Genomic DNA, 15,356 nt, shown 5'->3' on the forward strand with positions numbered 1-15,356 from the left:
CTCAGTGGTAAAGTATCTGCCTGCCAGTGCGGGAGACATGGGTTCGATCCCTGGTCTGGGAAGATCCTACATGCCGCGGAGCAGCTAAGCCCGCGGGGCCACCACTCTTGAGCCTGGGAACCACAGGTGATGAGCCCAACCCTGAAGCTTCTGAAGCTTGCATGCCCTAGAGCCCGTGCTCTTCAACAAGACAAGCCACCACAGTAAGAAGCCCATGCACACCGCAACTAGAGAAGAGCCCACATAGCAACAAAGACCCAGCACACCCAAAAGATAAATAAATAAAAAATTTTTTAAAGGAAAGAGGAAGATGAGAGGCTCTGTCCATCAAGCCTAGCTGGGGAGAGGAAGGAGTCTGTAGTAAAAGCGGTTTGTCACTGAGCAGCGTCTGCCACGGGGAGTTTGGGCACGTTGGGTCTGGTGTTTGGAGTGGAAGCCTGCAGTGCCGAGGCAGGCCCTGAGATGGAGTAGCAGGTCAGAGCTGGTCAGATGTGAGACCCCAAAGTCTCTTGCTGTTTCCACCCAGTTCACGCTCAGAGATTCGCCTGGGCCGGTCTGAGAGCCTGAAGGGCCGGGAGGAGATGAAGCGGTCCCGGAAGGCGGAGAACGTGCCCCGCTCTCGCAGCGACGTGGACATGGACGCCGCCGCGGAGGCCGCCCGCCTGCACCAGTCAGCCTCCTCGTCTGCCTCCAGCCTCTCCACCAGGTGGGCGGGGCTCGGGGAGGGCTCCGCCCACTGGTATCTTGGGGGCCAGGCAGCCGAGGGTGGCTCAGAGTTGACATTCTCTCCACAGGTCTCTTGAGAACCCAACCCCTCCCTTCACCCCCAAAATGGGCCGCAGGTGAGTGATGGGCGCAGCAGCGTCTCTGTTAGGTGTCCCCAACCCAGCCGTGCCTTCTGCGGGCCTGTTGGCGGTGCAACTCCTCTTCCTGGCTCCCTGGTTTCCGAGGGCCCAAGACAAGCAGGTTGGGCAGGGGAGTGGGGGACACACCCCACGTTTGCCCTCTTCCTCCGTGTGGCACTGAGCCGCCACCTCTTTTCCCCCAGGAGTATCGAGTCCCCCAACTTGGGGTTCTGCACAGACCCCCTCCTCCCCAACCTTCTAGAAGACGATCTGGGCCAGCTGTCTGACCTGGAGCCAGAGCCAGACGCCCAGAACTGGCAGCACACAGTGGGCAAGGACGTGGTGGCCAGGCTGAGCCAGAGGGAGATTGACCGGCAGGAGGTCATCAATGGTGAGACCAGCTGCCTCTCCCTACTTCCACACTGACTCATGTGGTAACAGGTGCAGAGCACCTCCGACACACAGGGTGGTAGAGAAAGAGGGTGGGGCCTTAGGGCACGGCCAGCCCATGCTGTGATTCCTATGAGGACCACCTCCATCCTGGCCTTCAGGAGAGGTCCCAGTATATCCTTGCTGACGACTGTCCCGCTGTCTCTTTGGCCCTCCTTATTCCTGCACCTGCTCAGAGCTGTTCGTGACCGAGGCGTCCCATCTGCGCACACTCCGGGTCCTGGACCTGATCTTCTACCAGCGGATGAAGAAGGAGGGCCTGCTGCCCCGAGAGGAGCTGGCCCGGCTCTTTCCCAACCTTCCCGAGCTCATCGAGATCCACAGTGAGGAGCTCCCTGCCCGCCCCCACCTCTGGCTAGCCTGCTGCCCACATGCCAGGACCCCTGAGCACATAGCCCCTGCCTCTTCTCTTTGGTGGGAGAACCTGATGCCCAGCCTGAAGCCAGCATTCCAACTCCCCCATGTGTGAAGTGGCTCCCAGACCCTGCCCCCATGGCACGACCCTCAGAGACCTCTTTCCCCCATCACCAAGGGCCTGGCCACACAGCTCAACCCCAGGCGCTCTGTCTTCTCTCCTTGCCCCCAGATTCCTGGTGTGAAGCTATGAGGAAGCTCCGGGAGGAGGGCCCCATTATCAAAGAAGTCAGTGACCTCATGCTGGCTCGGGTATGGCTGCCCAGGCCCTGGGGAGGCCTTGGAGGAAGAGGGGGAGAGGTTCCAAGCAAGGGTGTGAGGTGGGCTGTATGGTGTCCATTCTCCCTGTCAGTTCGACGGCCCTGCCCGGGAGGAGCTCCAGGAGGTGGCCGCACAGTTCTGCTCCTATCAGTCCATTGCTCTGGAGCTGATCAAGACCAGGCAGCGCAAGGAGAGCCGGTTTCAGCTCTTCATGCAGGTACGCTTGGCCTGTACTTGTCACGGCTAAAACCAGCCAGTCCAGTCTTAGCTCAGTGAGGCCGAGGGGGAGAGTTTACCAGGTCGACCCACTATCTCCCAGACTGCCCCGCTGGCCCCCAGCTCCAGGTACCTTGGCCTCTTCTCTCTACCAGGGTTGGTGACCAGCAATTCTGCTCCATCCACACCCTCCCCAGGCCGCCTCTTCAGAAACACTGACATATACCCGCTCTCAATACAGAGACACCAGCCTTGCTATCAGATGGCCTTGCTCACCTACTAATGCCTGTATTTACTCAGATGGATCTCAATTTTTTTGCTTATAAAGTGGGAATAATCCTTGCTTTATGTGCCTTGACCGTATCCCTTTCTTGGGCTATTGTCTTTCTGCCCCCACCAGCTTTTTCCTAAATATCAAAGCAAGAAGCTGCCACCACCATTTCTGAGTGACTCTTCTGGAATTAGGACCTATTTAGCATCTGTCCCGTCCTGTGGGTCCTGAGCCCACAAGCCAGCTCCTAACCCGGGCTGCCATCTTCCTCTGTGCGTCCTTCCCTGTAGGAGGCCGAGAGCCACCCTCAGTGCCGGCGACTACAGCTTCGAGACCTCATCATCTCCGAGATGCAGCGGCTCACCAAATACCCGCTGCTGCTGGAGAACATCATCAAGCACACAGAGGGTAGGGCCCACGGACACCTGGCCTTGGGAGGCAGCAGCCCGTAGCCCACAGCCTGGTTCTGGCACAGACCTGCTTTGTGACCTTAGCAAGTCACTTGATCTCTCTGGTCTTGAGGGTCTTCATCCTTGTGTTCTTACGGTCAGTCTCAGAGAAGATAACCATTGTAATGCGCTTTGGCAATAAATAAGGTGCTCAGCACAGGAGGAGGTACAGGCTGCCACCAGCCTGTGTGGGGCCTCTGTACAGATGGGAGCAAAGCCTCTGATGATGTGGGGTTGGCACACAGGGCACCTTGGCTCCTCTAAGGGGCATGGTCCCACACCAGAGGTTGTGACTGGATTTTAGTCCCATTCATACCCCCTGCTGGACGTCTCTGGGGGCGTTGCGATGCACAAAAGATACAGCCATGCATGGTGAGTTACTCCAGAGGAGTAGGGGACCAAGCTGAATTAGGGGGTCTAGCCCCAGGTTGTCACTGTCCCTGGGATCCCGAGCACCTTTCACCACCCTCAAGTTGGAGACGTTGGCGTCAGTGTGGAGAAGTGGGAAGGACCCGAAACTCCCTGTTCTTAGAGGGAGGCACCATCGCTCCCTCGGTCCCCATCCGTGTCCCCACACCTGTAGAGCCAGTTGTAATCTAGGCAGGAATTCCCAAGAGCCATCACTGTCTGCAGAGCAGAGGTTTGACGCCTATGCATCCTCAGAATATGTCGTCCTTATGTTTGAGGTCAAAGTTAGGCAGGGTGGCATATCTCCACCCATGCCAGTGATGTGTGACTAGCTGGCCCCGGTAGCCCACTAATGTGTGTCGGTAGCCAGCTCCTGGCAGGCTCATCTGGCAGGAGCTCTAAAAACCCTTGTTACCCCGTGGGCAGGCGGCACCTCCGAGCATGAGAAACTCTGCCGGGCCCGGGACCAGTGCCGGGAAATTCTCAAGTATGTGAACGAAGCAGTAAAGCAGACAGAGAACCGGCACCGTCTGGAAGGCTACCAGAAGCGCCTGGACACCACCTCTCTGGAGAGGGCCAGCAACCCCCTGGCAGCAGAGTTCAAGGTCAGAGCCCCACAGGCACACATACTTCTTGGGCCTCCTTAGGAGCAGCAGTCCACTCAGGACCTGGAGAGTACTTGGGGGAGGAGACCTGTGCCGGTTTGTAAAAGGACGTGTGATGAGACCCCTGGAATTACACAGCACCGGTTACTGTTGTCACCTTGTCCCTAGACAGACAAGGGCAAACAGCCGGACTACAGAGACTAGATGTGAGAACTCAGCCAGGGAGAGCAGGAGGTGGGAACAGACTCAAGGTAACAGTGAAGGCCATGTGGGAGGAAATAAAGCTGAAGGCATGGGCAGGACCCCCTTCGGAGGATCAACAGCATGTGGTAGGGAGTAGAGAGACCCCCGCCAGGGCCACCAGTGTATCCGCCAGCACAGCACGTGGCCTGTGACTTTGCAGTTGCCTTTTTACTTGTTTGCATCCCCCACAAGAGTGTGAGGGCAAGCGACTAGTTCTTGTTCACACCACTGATGCCCAGCACCTTAGCATAGAGTCCAGGTTTTCAGATGCTTGTTGAATGAATGGTGTCTCTTTAACAGAGTTTGGATCTTACAACCAGAAAGATGATCCATGAGGGGCCTCTGACCTGGAGGATCAGCAAGGATAAGACCTTGGGTAAGCGCGAGGGGCCTGGGGCCAAGAGGGAATCTAGGGCGTCACCCGGGCTCTTCCTCTCTGGATCATCAGCCCTGTACCTGGCGCTCTTAAGGGCGGTAAGGTAGCTGGGAGGCAGCTCCAAACACCACTGGGGTTGAGAGCTCAGGGCACCTGGAGCACAGCATGGGGAGGGAGGACCAAAAACCAAGCAGGTCACCAGACTCCAGGGCTTCCCAGACTGAGGACGACCATCCAGGAGCCTCTGATATCCCAGGTGTTGGTGAGGGCTGAGCAGGCAGCAGGGAACCCCTCACCAGCACCACCCTCCTCCAGACCTCCATGTGCTGCTGCTGGAGGACCTCCTGGTGCTGCTGCAGAAACAGGACGAGAAGCTGCTGCTCAAGTGCCACAGCAAGACGGCCGTGGGCTCCTCGGACAGCAAGCAGACCTTCAGCCCCGTGCTCAAGCTCAACGCTGTGCTCGTCCGCTCAGTGGCCACAGGTACCCACGAGGAGACGGCCCCAGCTGGCCCAGGTCCCAGGCCATGCGCCCTGGTACTCACGTCCAGTGAGCGCTGGGTGATGAACTTACTGGCCTGCCTGTGTGACTTTTCCTCTACCCTGACTCATCTAAGCAGGAAAATGTGGTTCAGTATGGGGTAGGATGGGGATGAAGGTGGACAGCCTGGTGCAGGCAGGATGGGATGTGAGCACGGAGGGTGGACTGAGGATGAGGAAGCAGAACTGGGCAGAGACGAGTAGGACACGCCTTCCTGCTGCAGGAGGGACAGGCAGAGTTCACACCCACAGTCCAGAGCCCAGCCCTATGCTCCGGGCACGTTAGTGAGAAGCGGAGCACGTACAGGAAGGGCTCTTGGGCTTGCTCTCCTCAGCTGTAGCCTGGGGAGTGATGCAATGCCTGTCTCTTGGGGGAGGTGGAAAGGGAGGACGGGTGTGATGTGGTTTTATAACCCTCAGCCCTCACTGTGAGGAAAGTGGGAGGCGAGGACTATGAAGGTGGCATTAGAGGACCCAGAATGGCCTCCGTCCTTCTGTAAGTGGAACCCAATGACCTAGGTCCAACTAGCGCTGCATTCTCCACCTGGTTGAGGGTCAGGGTTTCAAGACCACACTTTGTCACCTGACCCAGGCTGCAGTCATGCCTCTGCCACCCCCAGTACAGACCCTTCTGCTTCTCTCTTTCTCACAGATAAACGGGCCTTCTTCATCATCTGTACCTCTGAGTTGGGCCCACCCCAGATCTACGAGTTGGTGGCTTTGACGTCATCAGACAAGAACACGTGAGGATTGCTGGGAAGCGGGGCAGTCCCGCGTAACTGCCATCCCCGTGGGACCAGGGTGGTGTGTGAGGACTTGGACAATGAGACCAGGACTGGGCCCAGAGTGGTTAGAGGATGGGGCCTTGACGCAGAAGAGGGAGATAAGACAGACACAGAGAGGCTTTCGGGATCGCCATCCCTGAACCCGTGAGCGGCCTGTCCAAGGAAAGGCGCTACCAGCGGTCTTCCAGCCGTCCGCTGCTCCTCTCCTTTCTCTGGCCCCACTCCCTTCCCCTGGGTTCTTTTTCTCTTTCTCCATCAAGTGTTTTAAATGCCAGCGTTCTTCAAAGGTGTTTGCCTCCAGAACTGTCATCTCCACCCCCCGGCATCCACCCACCCATATTCCCGACAGTAGCCAGCCTCAGTAGTAGCCTGTCTGACGTAGAGGCCAGAGACAGCTTGGGTCAGACAGTTTCTCGGGGCTTCCATCTGTGACTGCAGATAGCGCTGCCTCTTGGGAGTTACATTGAGAGAGAACAGATACTGAATGCAGAGCGCAGAGCCTAACAGAGGGTTGGTGTTCAGCAGTTGGTAGCTGCGGGGTATATAAACCTGCCCCTGGCGGGGCAGCCAGTCAGAGCTGCACGGGCGCTGGGACACCCACTGAGCAGAGGGTCCTCAGGGCAGGCTCTGGCAGAGGGCCTCGCAGCTCTGACTCGGGGTTGGTGGGGGAGGCGCTGTGCTCCTCTGCCCACTTGTCACCACCAGACCTCTCTTCTCCTGCCGAGCAACAGGTGGATGGAGCTCTTAGAAGAGGCTGTTCGGAACGCCACCAGGCTCCCCGGAGCTGCCCCAACACCTATCCACCCCCCGCCCCCAGGCCCCCAGGAGCCAGCCGACCAGAGCCCCCCACCCAGCAGGTGAGCAGCCCTCCAGGCCTGCTCACCATCCCCCCTCCAAGCCACTCGTGTGCTGCTTCTAAGCCCTTCGCCCCCTGGGCCGGGCAGCCTCAACTGCCGGGTGTTAGCAGGCAGGTGGAGTAAGGCACGCCTGCACCTCCACCTTCTGTCCCTGCTTGGCCTTCTCCCCATTGCCCTGCTCAGACTGTGCCTGAATTGTGGGGGTGAGGGGGCAGAATCAGGACCAAGAGAAGCTTGGCCAGCACCCACCCTCCTCTCCAGGTTGCTAACCAGACAGCAGGTCTGAAATCTAAGCCACTGCCTTCTTGGGCCTGCTCCTGCATTGCCCATGTGAACTCAGGAGGCCAGAGTGGAATTTCATGACGTGGCCACCTCCCAGCTGGCAGAGAGCCAGAATTCCAGGCGGGCGGGCCTCTCTCACCTTGACTGTTTCTCCTCGCAGGGCAGGACCAGATGACTCCGAGGTGTTCCGTGGTGAAGCGGAGCCTGGGGCAGCCCCTGGAGGTAAGTCCCTGAGCTGTCTCTGTGGGGGCCCGACCCAGTTCACTCTCTAGGCACAGATAAGGAGGTGGCTGTGGGTGATAGAGAGCCATAAGGGGCCATAAGAACAGAGAAAAGCAGAATGAGGAAGGAGGTCTGGAAGAGGAAAGAACAGGCTCAAGTGAACAGAGCTTCCCCCCTGAGGAGGAAGAGGGGGCAGTCGGGTAGAGTCTGGGGGCTCCTAGTGGAGAACGAGATGCTCTTAGAGGTGTGCTGGTACGGGAATCCTGAGGGTGGGGATGGGGAGTGGAGCTCAGAGGGCTGAAGATACAGTCACTAGGTCGACAGGGGCACGAGGGCCCCAGACAGAACTCTGGTTGAGTTTTTAATGTCAAGTAACTTACCGCCTCAAGTTGAGAGAGAAATCCCCTGAGTAGGCTCCCTGGTTGGGTCTGTTTCCTGCTTCCTTCCGCGTGAACGCTTCTCCTGACGCCCGCCCCACTTCAAGGCTTTGTGCAGATGGATTGTCAGCTTTGCACCAAGTTCCCTTCTTTGACCACTCGGTTTAATACCAGCATTCCTGATTTTCCGTACCCCCGCGTATGGTTTTTTCTTTCCTATCGCACTTCTTAGCTAAATCATGTAGTTAATTTACTTATTTTCTTTTTCTCTATGTTCGTCAATTAGAATTTAAGTTCCACGGGGCAGGGATCTCTGTTTTTTTTCTACTGATGTGTGCCAGGAGCCTGGGATGGTGCCTGGCCATGATTGAGGCTCAGTAAACATTGTGGAATGAATCAGCCAGTGTTCCCAGCCGCTTGAACCCGAAGCTGGACCTGGGATCAGCCCGTACATGCCCTCCCTCTTTCCCTGCTTTATACTGTCCTCCCATCCGAAACAGGCATGGGGTGCCAGCAGAGGATCCAAGGGAAGCCCTTGGCGCTGCTGGCAGATGCTGAGCAGGAGGGCAGCGTGGAGGAAGAGGAACTGGGAGCGCTGCCTCACTCTTCTGCCTCGCTGGACAGCAAGCACAGGGGAAGCAGGACGAGGGACCCCATCCTCCTGCCCCTCCCAGGCCCTCTGTTCATAGAAGGACTCGCCGACGCAGCCCTGGAGGACGGTGAGTGCCTCCTGGCCCTGGCTGTCAGCCCCCAGTGCCCCAGCGGCTTGGCCAGTGTCAACAGGCAGATACCCCACTCGGCCTGCTCAGAGCCTCTCCCTGAGTTGTGCTCAAGGAGAGAAGGATGCAGAGAGACCATTGTTGTTCCTGTCCCCCTGCCCCACCGTTCAGCCCATCCCCCAGCTGGTTGGCCATAGTCTCCCAGTTCCACCCTGTGACTGCAGAGGCAGTGTCACCAGTGGGGGTGGGAGAAGGGAGCAGCAGCCCCCCACCTCCTCTGCACCCACTCCCGCCATGGCCAGGTGTGCGGTCCTGTGTCCAGGAAGCCATCCCCCTGTTTCCCCTCCAGTGGAGAACCTGCGGCACCTGATCCTGTGGAGCCTGCTACCCGGTCACCCCACGGACCCCCGAGCTGCCGGGGAGCCCGAGGACGACCTGACCCCTACACCCTCCTTCATCAGCATCACTTCGCACCCCTGGGACCCAGGCTCCCCAGGGCGAGCTCCTGCGGGGACTGAAGGGGACACTGCCCCACTCTTGGGGCCAGAGTGGAGCCAGCCTGGACAGGAGGACACGACTTTGCGTTCTCTGGAACAGCTGCCCCCAAGGACCAGGAATTCCGGGATCTGGGAATCTTCTGAGCTAGACAAGAGTCCGGAGGAAGAAGCTTCAAGCACAGAGGGCACAGGAAGTTACAAAGTTGTAAGAAAAGGTAAAGTAAGTTGGTCCCCTTGGGGGCACATGGCCAGCTTTGCTAGGGGAGCACTGAGTCTTCCAGCTGGCTGCTTCCCCCTCCCCCCGCCCCTGTCTGGAAGCCGTGTGTGCAGAGGTTTGTCCTGATCCTAGGGAAGGAGACCTGTTGACATCATGTAAAGGCTTAGGGGTCAGACAGCCGAGGTACAGGGTCCGAGCTCCATTACTTAATATCCCTGTGACCCTGGGAGAAATTCTAAAGCCCCTCTGGACTTCATTCTATTGTATGAGGATATCACTGTGGCACAAGTCAGCTGCCAGTAAGTTTCTGCTAGCATTGTTCACTGCTCGCAGTCCTAAGGAGAAGTGGGGCTCTTCTCAGGGTCTTCATCTCTAGAAAGACACAGGCAGAGGGCTGCAGCTGGTGGCTCTAGAGAGCAGCAAGGAAGCACTGATGTGTGGGGCGGAGGCGGGGTGGGTCTGCAGGCAGAGCCAACAGGAGGGCTGCAGGACGGGCTGGGGAGCTGTGTGAGACTGGGGGCTCTGGTGAGTGAGCAGGGAGCTGGGCGGCCTGCAGGACGGGCTGGGGAGCTGTGTGAGACTGGGGGCTCTGGTGAATGAGCAGGGAGCTGGGCGGCCTGCAGGACGGGCTGGGGAGCTGTGTGAGACTGGGGGCTCTGGTGAGTGAGCAGGGAGCTGGGCGGCCTGCAGGACGGGCTGGGGAGCTGTGTGAGACTGGGGGCTCTGGTGAGTGAGCAGGGAGCTGGGCGGCCTGCAGGACGGGCTGGGGAGCTGTGTGAGACTGGGGGCTCTGGTGAGTGAGCAGGGAGCTGGGCGGCCTGCAGGACGGGCTGGGGAGCTGTGTGAGACTGGGGGCTCTGGTGAGTGAGCAGGGAGCTGGGCGGCCTGCAGGACGGGCTGGGGAGCTGTGTGAGACTGGGGGCTCTGGTGAGTGAGCAGGGAGCTGGGCGGCCTGCAGGACGGGCTGGGGAGCTGTGTGAGACTGGGGGCTCTGGTGAGTGAGCAGGGAGCTGGGCGGCCTGCAGGACGGGCTGGGGAGCCATGTGAGACTGGGGGGCTCTGGTGAATGAGCAGGGAGCTGGGTGGCCCCGATTTTAATGCAGGAAAAACCAGGACGGGCTGGGACGGGGGTCAGGGCAGGTTTGGCCAAAGCCCAGACGACAGAGGGAAGAGTCAGCTGAGGAGAGGGCAGCCTGGTCTGAGGAGTGCAGCAGGGGGAAGAAGAGGGGCGGGGGCCGTCCACACCAGTACCAGGGGTCTCCTTTCCTCCCCCAGTGCCCAGCTCTGCCTCCTTTTCCAGGAGCATTTTTCTCTCCACCTGCCCGAGGTCTGTGCTCTCTCCTGGGTTTCTGGGACCTGACCTTCCTTCTCTCTCCTCTGGTGAATTGGTGAATTGGTGGAGCAGTTCTCTGTAGCTCCGTGGGGTGTAATCATGTGTGATCTTGTGTTTACTTTGTTCTTCCCTTTTTCTTTTTCTTCACCCCGCCCCCCCACCTGCCTCTTCTCTCTCCCTCTCCTTCCTGCTCTGTCTCCCTTCCCGTTCCTTCTCTCGGTCTCTGCTCTCCCTGGTGGTGGTGTTGGTGCAGCGGAGGTGGCGGGCAGCAAGGTGGTCCCTGCACTACCAGAGAGTGGCCAGGCAGGGCCTGAGCCACCCGAAGCGGAAGGCGGAGCAAAGGCTGCGGGTAACGAACCTCTCCTTGGAGCCAGAGGCAGGCAGGGCTGGAATGGGAGCCCTTGAGGACAGAGCTGGGCTTCTGGGATTAGACCCCTGCCTGCAGTCATGTGGACACGCACCACCATACACACTCCCTCAACTGTCTGGAATCAGGGAGAGTAGGCCGTGGGCCTAAAGGTAGGGGGCCAGACCTGTGCCAGCCCCTCTCCAAGAGCTGCACAGGCCCCTTTCTGAGCCGCAGAGTGAAGCAGCTGTGCTGAGTCACAGGAGGTGGGGGAGGTGAGCGCAGTGTCCTTAGCCTGACCCTCTGAGCCACCTCACCCCCCACACCAACCACCACACCAGTCAGGGTCACTGTGGGAAAGGGCTTGCGGGGCCTCCCAGGCTCCTGGACATTTACCTATGCTGACTGTCCTGTCAGGGACCCTCGGCATCCTCTAGCTGTCCTTAACCCTCTCTGATGAGGTATCTCAAAGATCACGAAGTAATTGGCCATTAGGGAGGGGGCTGTGTTGAAGTTCAGTAGAGCCTGAGATGGGGCAGAAGAAGGAGGCGCCCACCCACCTCTTTCAGAAGCATCTAAAGCCAGCTCACCCCCCCCTTCACCCTTCCTTCAGGGAATGGGGGCCACTGCGGTTTCCCAGAAGAAACACGACCACCCTTCCCCTTCTCCCTTAACCTCCACCACTAGCTCCTTAGTCTCCCCCTGGTGTGGGCCCCACTGGGCAACATCACCATCTCGAAGGTTCTCAAGGCGAAGGGTTTTGGGAGACTGATAGGCAGCTTGGGGCCAGCCTGCTCTGAGCTCATCTGCAGTGGCTTCCCTGGGCCTATGGGTCAGCCTGGGAGACACTGGGGGAGCAGAAGACAGCTTAGACTTCCTCTGTTTGCCTCCTAATCTCTTTGTCTTGCTGGGGACAGGGAACTGCTTTTACGTCAGCATGCCTGCAGGACCCCCTGACTCAAGTACTGACCCGTCAGGAGCACACACGAGCCCTTCCCAGCCCGACGGCCTCCCTGCCTGGCAGACAGAGCCTCAGCCCCCACTTCAGGGAGGCCATGGAGATCAAAAGCACCCCAGCCGCTCTCCCCCTAGTCTGGCCCTCAGGGATGTGGGCATGATCTTCCGCACCATCGAGCAGCTTACCCTCAAGCTCAACCGGCTCAAGGTAAGGGCTCAGGTCCCCAGAGGTGCAGTCCACCCCCCGAGACCCTTCACCCACAAGAGCTGTCTCCACAGGAGCCCTAGATCCTGGCCTGGGGCTCTGGCCTCAGCCTGCCCCGCCACCCTTTAGCACAGCCTCTTCCCCAGAGGGGCTGCAGAGCAGATGTCCCTCTGCTACTCTTCCAGGACATGGAGCTGGCCCACAGAGAGCTGCTCAGGTCCCTCAGGAGCCAGTCATCTGGCGGCACCACACCTGTGGGCAGTTTCCACACGGAGGCAGCTAGATGGATAGAAAGCTCCCTCTCCCCTCCAGCCAAGGAGCCCCCAGCCTCTGATTCCACGGACAGCCGCGAACTGGGGCCCTGTCCTGAGGATGGTGAGTGAGGTCCTCTGGGGTTGGGGGTGGGTGGGTGCGTGGAGAAGGCCTTTGGCTCCTGAGGAAACATCACCACATGGCTATGAGAAGATGGGGGAGCTCTGAGAAGGGGTCTCATTTTTTTTACCCCTCAAGTACAATTCATTCACTCATTTCCTCAGCTTCAGGAGGAGGAAGCTCCCCTAAAAGTGGGAACCTTAGAACTGAACCCTCTTTTCTCCTTGGGTTCTGGAGATAACCAACCAAGAGGAACCTAGTCTCACATCCGAAACCCATCCTTAATAAGTGCTTCAGAAGCAGATTGTGTGGGCTGGGGCCACGGCTGTGCTCCCACTCAGGCAGGCAGACCCATACCTACCCATGGGGGCCAACAAAACAGAAGTGGGGTTCAGCAGACAGCCCTTTCCAGGCCCCACAGGGAACTCTGAGGTTTCTGGTGGAGGAGAACGCCTGTCACGGGAGGATGGTGCTAAAGAGCTACTCACAGGCCTGAGGACTGCCCAGGAGAAGCGTGGGGGAGGGCCATCTCTCAGGCCAGCTCCTCACCGTCATCCCCACTCCCCACAGGCCCCACTCCGCTGGAAGACAGCACGGCAGACACAGCCGCATCCCCAGGACCGTAGCTGTCGGAACCACTGAGTCCTCACATCCCCACTCCTCCGCTAGGGACTGGCCTGAGGCAGGCGCAGGGTGGGGAGACCCCAGACCTCCTCCCCGCGGAAGAGGCGGCTGAGGAGAAGGCTCCAGCCGAGACCCCGGGGGAGATCCGCATGTTGCTTGGTCTGCTCAGATTGGAGTCAAGTGTCAGTGTCCTTTCCCCTCCCTTCAGGCCACCCCTTCAAGGCCTCCTGTCTCCTAAGCATGCAGACTGCATCTGAAAGGCCCCCCTCGTCCCCACGTACTTGTGCGCGCCTGTATGTGTGGGTGCCCTCAGACGAGCCAGTGTGAGTGTAAGGAGGCAGCTCTGGTGTAAATGCACTTTCTTCCTCCCCTCCCTTCTCCACAGGACCCCCAGGCTGGGTGGGTGTCTCCACCTCTCCTCTCTTTGTCACTTTGGTTTCCTATAAATATGTATGTATTGTATGTGTATCTCTGCGATTGTAAATAACTTCACCCTTTTTTGTTTCTGATCCTGGAGCACTGGAGGCAGTTACAGAAGGGCTGCTAAGGGAACAGGAGGTTCACTTGGGTCTCCTAGTTAGCGGCCCAGCTCCAGGATCAGGGCCCAGAGGTGGGGCCATCCCTGAGGCCCCCAGCTTCCAGCCTCCTGGCCCGGTGCTGAGCCCCTCCCTCCCTCCCAGGACTTCTCATCTTCAGGGGAACTTCTTACCCCACCTGTGTCCACCCTTCCCCACCCTCTCCCTGTAGAAAACCAGTGTATCAGGTACAGAGCTGAAAACTGGGCCCCAGGACGGGGGGTAGGGGGTTGAATGCTGGAGTCCCTAAACTAACCTAGGACCATCCCCAGGGGCTACCACAGCCTTGGCCCCCATTACCACACCCACTCCACCCCCCACTAATAGAATATACACACTGTGCTAGGTGTATATATACATATATATATATAAATATATATATATAATATATAAAATATAGATATGGAAATGACTGTTTTGCTGTTAAAATAATGTATACTCTTTTATTTTCTTCCTTTCATGGTTAAGTTTTTGTTTTTTTGTTTTTTTTTTTTTAAGAAAAGTTAAATATTCTTCAACTGTGGTGGTATGTGTGTGATTCTTGGAACCACTGTGATCAAAGATACTGTAGTTGTTCCCTCTGAGACTGGTTAGCATTGGATAGAAGGAACAGAACGCAGCCCCCAGACCCAGGCCTCGCCATATTCTCTCCCGAAGCTCCAGGGCGCACTTGCTGAACTTGAGTTGGGCAAACCAAGTGATACAGCCCCCATGGCTGAGACATGCAAAGACACTTATCTCAGTTTAAACACACACTCACACACGAGCAGTGGTCCCAGAGTCAAGAGCCCTCATGGGCTGCCCTCAGTGAGCTTTAGGACTTTAAAGGCAACGCACAGGGGAGGGCCATCTCAGAGGCCTGGCCAGATGCCTTCGGAGTCCTCTGGCAGGCTCTGACACCCTCCGGAAGCAGCTCGTCAGACATGGCCACATCCCCAGGACTGTAACCATTCAGACCTCCTCTCTTTGCTGTCATTGTTGAACTAAGGGACAGATCCTCTTTCCCCTCTGTTTTACCTCCTAAACCCAGCATAATGCTGAGTGCTGACCTTGGGAGCTCACAGTCTGGTTGGGCATCAGAATGAATACACGAGCCATTCTTGATAAAGTGTAGGGATGAGGACGTGGGCTGTAAGGCTCCACTGAAGCTTTAGAAGGCCTCAGACGGGTAGCAGGAGAGGCTGGGGTGACGGGTCGTCACCAAGCACCTGCGATGTCCTCAGCGCTGCAGATTCACAGAGCTGCTCCTGCACCCTGCTCCCTGCAGCAGCTCAGCGGCCAGCTGCCAAGAGGCCAAGCAGCAGTGCTGTGGCTGGAGGCAGAGAGGGGACTGTGGGGGCCACAGAGCCTCAGAGGCACAGAGAGCAGATCTCTGTTGAGGCAACGGAAAGCAGAGTGGGGGTCGAGAGGATGTGACCGGGTTAGCCGTGCTCAGAGGTGAAGAAGGCACGCTTCTCAGGCAGCTCCCGGAAGAGTGAATGTCAGCTCCCCAGAAGCCAGCCCTGGGCTCTGGAGGCATGACCAGGCCATCTCAGTGGGTGCAGCGCTGAAGGGTGAAGAGTCAGGGCCCCACCTCTCCTGGGGGCCCCCGGCACCATCTGGGTGGCTCCGGTTTCAGGTCGCTGACAGCAGTAGGCAGCGTCATCACGGTTCACGTTTAGTGCTTTGCCTTTGCTACAAACATGATGAGGGATTCGGCACCCTCTCCAAACAAAGCGGCACACTAGCTCAGCATGTTTTCACAGGCTGAGCCCTTGCCTCTCCAAACCAGTCCAGAGGGGGACGGGGTCTGAGAAGGTGGAATGGTGGGGCCTGCGCTCCATGCTTTTGCCCCACCCACTCTTCCCCTCTGCTGTGCATGTTGGCTACTCTCCCAAGACTTTTCTTTCTGCCTCCTAAGTCCAGAGACAC

General features: G+C 58.2%; 1 protein-coding gene across 8 annotated transcripts in view; it reads left to right on the plus strand.

Moving 5' to 3' along the window:
• The window catches only part of ARHGEF11 (Rho guanine nucleotide exchange factor 11), a 115,972-nt gene extending 102,640 nt beyond the window's left edge, over positions 1–13,332 (plus strand). For all 8 annotated transcript variants that reach the window (XM_059884961.1, XM_059884963.1, XM_059884962.1 and 5 more), the window contains 19 exons: positions 527–706; positions 795–842; positions 1,049–1,236; positions 1,472–1,618; positions 1,882–1,961; positions 2,062–2,187; positions 2,748–2,865; positions 3,741–3,919; positions 4,463–4,538; positions 4,854–5,021; positions 5,730–5,820; positions 6,594–6,719; positions 7,162–7,223; positions 8,101–8,319; positions 8,669–9,031; positions 10,620–10,715; positions 11,630–11,877; positions 12,060–12,249; positions 12,817–13,332. In XM_059884961.1, coding sequence (XP_059740944.1) covers positions 527–706; positions 795–842; positions 1,049–1,236; positions 1,472–1,618; positions 1,882–1,961; positions 2,062–2,187; positions 2,748–2,865; positions 3,741–3,919; positions 4,463–4,538; positions 4,854–5,021; positions 5,730–5,820; positions 6,594–6,719; positions 7,162–7,223; positions 8,101–8,319; positions 8,669–9,031; positions 10,620–10,715; positions 11,630–11,877; positions 12,060–12,249; positions 12,817–12,872 — 2,761 coding nt within the window. In that variant the 3' untranslated portion in view covers positions 12,873–13,332. The remainder of the gene's footprint in view (positions 1–526; positions 707–794; positions 843–1,048; positions 1,237–1,471; positions 1,619–1,881; positions 1,962–2,061; positions 2,188–2,747; positions 2,866–3,740; positions 3,920–4,462; positions 4,539–4,853; positions 5,022–5,729; positions 5,821–6,593; positions 6,720–7,161; positions 7,224–8,100; positions 8,320–8,668; positions 9,032–10,619; positions 10,716–11,629; positions 11,878–12,059; positions 12,250–12,816) is intronic.
• The last annotated feature ends 2,024 nt before the right edge of the window (positions 13,333–15,356 follow it).

This window comes from Bos taurus, chromosome 3, assembly GCF_002263795.3.
Source record: "Bos taurus isolate L1 Dominette 01449 registration number 42190680 breed Hereford chromosome 3, ARS-UCD2.0, whole genome shotgun sequence".
NCBI lineage: Eukaryota > Metazoa > Chordata > Mammalia > Artiodactyla > Bovidae > Bos > Bos taurus.